At 46.3% G+C, this 6,081-nt stretch overlaps 1 protein-coding gene across 1 annotated transcript in view; it reads right to left on the bottom strand.

Moving 5' to 3' along the window:
• SENP6 (SUMO1/sentrin specific peptidase 6) overlaps positions 1–5,784 on the bottom strand; it is a gene marked incomplete at its 5' end in the record, with an annotated part of 145,185 nt that extends 139,401 nt beyond the window's left edge. Inside the window, one exon of the mRNA XM_019520459.1 lies at positions 5,690–5,784. Coding sequence (XP_019376004.1) covers positions 5,690–5,784 — 95 coding nt within the window. The remainder of the gene's footprint in view (positions 1–5,689) is intronic.
• Between the last annotated feature and the right edge of the window lie 297 nt (positions 5,785–6,081).

Genomic DNA, 6,081 nt, shown 5'->3' on the forward strand with positions numbered 1-6,081 from the left:
ATCCAGAACCAGACATGTGTGGGGACACAGAACCAGAGGCAGACAAATGCACAGAACCAGATGTGCGGGCGCACGGAGCCAGGCTCCTGGGCCACTGGACAAAGTCCGACCCAACAATGCCCTGGTCCCATCACAGCTCCTCTGCTTCCCCCGGCAGCCAGCCCCCAGGCTGCAGCGCAGTTGGCTAAGGCCCCAGCCCGGAGCCTGCTCATCAGCCCAACCACCAACCCACCCTGCACAGCTAAGCCTGCAAAAGGTGCGGTACTCCTGGCAAGGGACAGCACCAGCCTCATCCTGGTTGGGGGGGCTGGGCCAGGGCTGGACTGGGAGCAGGTGGGAGTCAGGCGGGCTCAGCTGCAAGCCCTGCTGCAAGCAGCCTGGGCTCTGGCTGGCAGCAGCTACCAGAGCCTGGGCCAGCTGCAAACAGCTGCTCTGGGCTCCAGCATCAGCTTCGTACCAGCAGGTGCATGTGTGCCTTGGAGCAGACAGTGGGAATAGGGCCTGAGGCAGCACTGAGGTGCACGTGCAGTCGCTGCCAGCATAGAGCTGATGCCGGGGCTGTGGAGCCCAGCGCAGCTGTTTGCAGCCTTCCTGCTGCTTGCTGCAGCTGCCCAGAGCCCAGGCTGGCTGCAAACAGCTGCGCCGGGCTCCGGAGCCCCGCCATCAGCTCTGTGCCAGCAGTCGGGGAGAGGCCAGGGTTGTACTGCCTAAGGCTCCTCCCCTACCATCCGCTCCGAGGCATGCATGCACCCACTGGTATGGAGCTAATGCCAGAGCCTGAACCAGATGTTTGCAACCTACTGGCTGCAACTGGCCCAGGCTCTGGGTAGCTGCTGCCAACCATGGAGCCCGGTCTGCATGCAACAGGACTTGCAGCTGCCCACCCACCTGCTGGGAGCAGCCCAGGCTTTGTGGCTGGCAGCAGCTGCCTAGAGCCTAAGCTGGCAGTGGTGTGCTGAGCAAAATGGCTTTGCATGCCATGCTCAGCACACATGCCGGAGGTTGCTGACCCCGCCTTAGGAGATGCATGCAGCATACAAGCAGCCAGTTGGGACAGTCCTGCACTAGATCACGCTTCAAATCAAATGAAGTTTATACTCTGTAAAAGCCTTTCTACCGAGAACCAGAAGACGACTCCTTTATTTTCTACATGACGATACAAAGTTCAACATACTTAAAAAAAAAAAAAAAAAATCAATGTGGTAAGAAGCAGCATAAAGACAGAGGTGTGTGTGAAGCTGTGATAATCAAAATTAAAACATCAGAAGAAAACTCTGGAAATTAAGTGGGATCACATCAAAATAACTGCTTTGAATAAAAATTTCCACCAAATTAAAAGACAAATACAAAACACCATCAGGCATTTGAAACAATTATACTATCAGAAAAAAAACCCAAAAGAAAAACTAAGTAGCAGCAATTTCTCTCCAGTTAAGAATACAGGATAGCAGTAGTATTCCAGCTTCCTCAAAGGAGTAGTTTTTCAAAGCTCTTATAAAACTCTTTAGGGAAATAGGTAACATGTAGAGAAAAGTTGTATATTATCTAAATAATTGTTTTCAGTGTTTAGAAAAGATATGCTTATACAAATCTCTCAGAAAGGATCAAGTATGAACTATAAGAAGGATGAGAATTGGTCCCAGTTAGTTTACAACTAAATTATGTAACTAGTATAAGTGTCAAATGATTTATGAAACAGAAAACTGATACAATTTTCACAGATACGCTGAATGAGAAATTAAAAGGGAAATATATACTAATCACCTATTTTGGAGGCTACTACAAATGTTATTCCTAAGCCTAACAGTATACAGATCAATTTCTTATCAGACACGTACATTCAGAAAAAGGCAAATCTCCTATCATCTTTCCATAGTCTTCCATACCCTCAGGTACCCAGGCCACTCAGGCTGTCACCACTGTCCAACTTGCAGGCTTGGATGCCCATAAAGTAGATCAGAGTTGGTGGAGTTTATTTCTTGACAGCATTCCTAGGTTTACTCCAGAGGCCATATAGATATATCCTGTGTGTCTTTCTCCACTACTTAAATCCATTTGTTATGCTTGATGGGCTATTGCTTTTATTAAAAAAGCATTGTTCATTGTAGCAAGGCACTAAGGTATGCCTGCTCATTTAAGGTTGAAGCAGCCTAGCCCACAGAGCTCCCCAGCTGTGGGTTGCCAGGGTAATACCTGCAGGAGTCACGTGGATGCATGGCTCCAGGATATACAGGCTCAGGGCTGGAGACAGCAGGACACCTCTTCTCTGGCAACTGCCAAAGGAGGAGCTCTTGCATGTGAAGGCTGCTCGAGTACCAGTGCTTTATGCTTTGCTACTCAAGTGCTGTGAGACTTTAAGAACCTCTCAGGTACTTAAGACTATGGGAGCATGCTGTCCTAAAGGTGTAAGTTTGACCCTAAACGAGGCATAGTACTGTTGCTGTTGATGATACTTAAGTTATAACCTAGAGGCTTTGTCTGTGTTTCTGTTTACACCGGAGGACCAGGATGAGGCTATAAGGGGAGGTTTGGAGGCCTCATTAGTGCCTGGAGATACGATCCCAGAATCTGGGCAGTGTTAGTGATAGGCACACACAGAGAGAGAAAGTTACCCTAGTGGTGCAGATACAAGGGGTGCAGAGAGCCTGAGAGCCAGAAGGGTGCAGATATAGGGTTGCAGAGAGCCCTAGAGCCAGAGTGGTGCAGATACAAGAGCACAGAGTGCCCTAGTATCAGAGGAGTGCAGGCACAAGAGTGCAGAGACGGTTTAGTGCCAGCAAGGTGTAGATACAGGGGTGTAGAACCTAGCACCAAAGTGGCGCAGAAGTGATAGATGGTAGTAACACTTGCGAGGCTTGGGACACAATAAAAGGTGGAGTTGTGTGTGAACCCTAGACATCGGGGTATTAAAATGAGCAGCCTCTTGCTTAGAAATAACTTAGTCACTACATCAAAGGCATGGCAAGCAAGACAGGTGAGCGGTCCATTGTGACGATCAGCCTTGAGATATACACCTGTTACATTCATACAGAGATGAGATACCTGATGATGATATTAATGAGGGATAGCTAAAATTTAACCAATTATTCACTTCAAACCAGAACTCAATCTCCATTTACTTGATAGAAAAGTGAGGCACCCTCTTAAAAATTATGGCACTTAATCCAAATTACTGAAAATTTAGAAGTAAATATGTTAGTCCAGCAGTGCTCAGCCCCTGGCCTGCAGCACAGTGCCATCTTGCACACACAGCTCCCCAGAGGTCTGTAAGTTTGGTAATTCAGGAGCAGTGAGATCACTCTCCCTTTGCCAGATTTCCAAATCCATGGGGAAACCTGGACCTGCACAGCGGATCACATCCCTGATCCCCAATCCCAGTGCACAGGGCCAGGTGGGGTGGTACCAGGCTCCAGGACTCAATCCCAGGGCATGGTGGCAGAAGGAAGTGGGGACAGGTCTTAGATCCCAATCCTGGCTTGTGGGGCTTAATTTAGCTGATGGACTGGTCTCACTCCATGCATCTGGCCCACCAGGTAAAAGAGGTTGAGCACTACCGTATTAGTCTATTTAAAAAAAAGCAGCAGAAACAATTAAGAAATTTAGAATCCTAATGTCAGACTCTCTAGTAGGCTATTTTAAAAAACACAAGTGTTTCTACACAGAAAAAACTTGTTGAAATTGTATGTGTATAGATAGTTTTTGGTTAAGTAATCACCTTCCACTAAGGTTCCTCACTAAGCTGGCAAAAAAAATCCCATGAAATTTATCCTCCTCTTTAAAATAGCTGTCTTTTCATGATTGCCACTACCCTTCCCAAAGAGTTAGATTCAGACTGAGAAGACACCCCAATAAGACATGTGACAAGGATGGAGTAAATGTTTTAACTACAAAACCAAGAAATTAAGAATTAAATGAAATCCAAACATGTAAAAAAAGATAGGAAGCAAATAGCTGGGAAATAAAGAAAACTGCAATTCTACATAATTAGAAAAAGATGTGAAGAAATCTTGTTTATTTAAAAGTAATTTTTTATCCTGTCTGGAATTACAAAAATTAAATATGTTGTCACTCTAGAGTTATTGCATAATAACTTTATTCTATGGCAGAATTAGAGTTGTTTGGCTGCTTTAACTTGATTTGCTTACCTTAACGTTCACATTTAATTTACATTTTTAACTCTTAATTTCCCCAATATACATTGCTTGTTTTTCATAGTTTCATAGATTTAGGGTCGGAAGGGACCTAGTAGATCTTCTAGCCCAACCCCCTGCCAGGGCGGGAGAACAACAAAACCCCAAAACAAAAAACGGGACTCATTTGAGTCCAGCCAGGTAGGCATCCAGCCTCTTCTTAAAGACCCCCAGGGTAGGGGCCAGCACCACTTCCCTTGGAAGTTGGTTCCAGCTCCTAGCCGCCCTAACTGCAAAGCAGTTTTTGCGGATGTCCAATCTATACCTCCTCTCCATCAACTTGTGCCCATTACTCCTTGTTATGCCAGCGGGCGCTAGGGGAAACAGCATCTCCCCCAAACCCTTCTGGTCCCCCCTAGTGAGTTTATAGACGGTCACCAGGTCCCCCCTCAGCCTTCTCTTGTGGAGGCTGAATAGGTTCAGGTCCCGCAGTCTCTCACTGTAGGGTCTGCCCTGTTGTCCCCGGATCATGCGGGTGGCCCTCCTCTGGACCCTCTCCATATTGTCCACATCCCTCTTGAAATGGGGCGCACAGAACTGGACACAATACTCCAGCTGTGGCCTGACCAGCGTCGCGTAGAGGGGGAGGATCACCTCCTTGGCTCTACTCGAGATGCACCTGTGGATGCACGACAAGGTCCGGTTAGCCCTGCCAACCATGACCTCGCATTGTCGGCCCATGTTCATCTTGGAGTCAATAATGACTCCAAGATCTCTTTCTGCCTCCGTGCTCTCAAGTAGGGAGTTCCCCATTGTGTAAGTGTGCTGCTGGTTCCTACTGCCCAAGTGCAGCACCCTGCACTTGTCCGTATTGAAACGCATCCTGTTCCTGTTAGCCCACCCCTGTAACCTATCCAGATCCTTCTGCAATCTCTCCCTCCCTGCTAGCGTGCTCACCTCCCCCCAAATTTTGGTGTCATCAGCGAATTTAAACAGGTTACTTTCCACCCCATCATCTAGATCACTGATGAAGAAATTGAACAGCGCAGGCCCCAGGACCGAGCCCTGGGGGACTCCGCTACCCACCTCCCCCCAGGTCGAGTATGACCCATCCACCACCATGATGAGAATAAACAGTCATCATTTCAGAGATGCTGTATCTATTTCCTATCACTTCCAATTTAATATAAGCTTTTGTCCACTAAGAACAGCTAAGAACAAACAGTTATTTCAAATGAGATTTTACTTGTTCAGCACTAAATTACTGAAGCCTTCTTAAAAAACAAAACCAAAAAACCCACCACAACAACAGATAGTTATACTGTAGCCTAGTAATAATGATAATTTACAAAAAAATAGTAGTGCTGGAGTGATGTGACAGGTATGATGGTCCAGAAAAAATGCAAGAGGCCAGGGTTTTGTCAGTGATATCTTCTATTGGATCAACTATATAATTGAGAAAGATGAATTACCCACTGTCAAGTCTCCCTTTTTACAAAAAGCATATTTTTATAATTAAACATTTTTACTTTCAATATCTTAGATAAAATTATCCTTACTCTTTCTCTGCATCTCCTTCGCTTTCTTCTCCATGATCAAAGCTCCAATTATTTTTGAAACCTCCATCTCTCCTGGACTGTGATCTATCCAGGGCTGAAATGAGAACAAGTTAAATCTAAGTCTTGATTTCAAGCCAGGTCTCTAACCAATACAAACCCAAAAGCTAAAGTAACATGGCTTATTTTCCAAGACACTTTTTTCAGCAATAAAGCATTTAAATATCCTTTAGCACCCTGGTGTCATAGTCCATCTGTGCACCAGATCGGGTTCAGACGGCTGAAGCTACCCCCTGCATGCTGGGATTAGACCCTGAGGGCCCAGCACCACCCCTTCCAACCCATCAGGACTAGGTCCCAGGGAGAAGGCAGACACCACCCACTTCTGTGCCGAG

The sequence above is a fragment of the Gavialis gangeticus genome, unplaced genomic scaffold (genome assembly GCF_001723915.1).
Source record: "Gavialis gangeticus isolate Ggan-Ray unplaced genomic scaffold, GavGan_comp1, whole genome shotgun sequence".
Lineage (NCBI taxonomy): Eukaryota > Metazoa > Chordata > Crocodylia > Gavialidae > Gavialis > Gavialis gangeticus.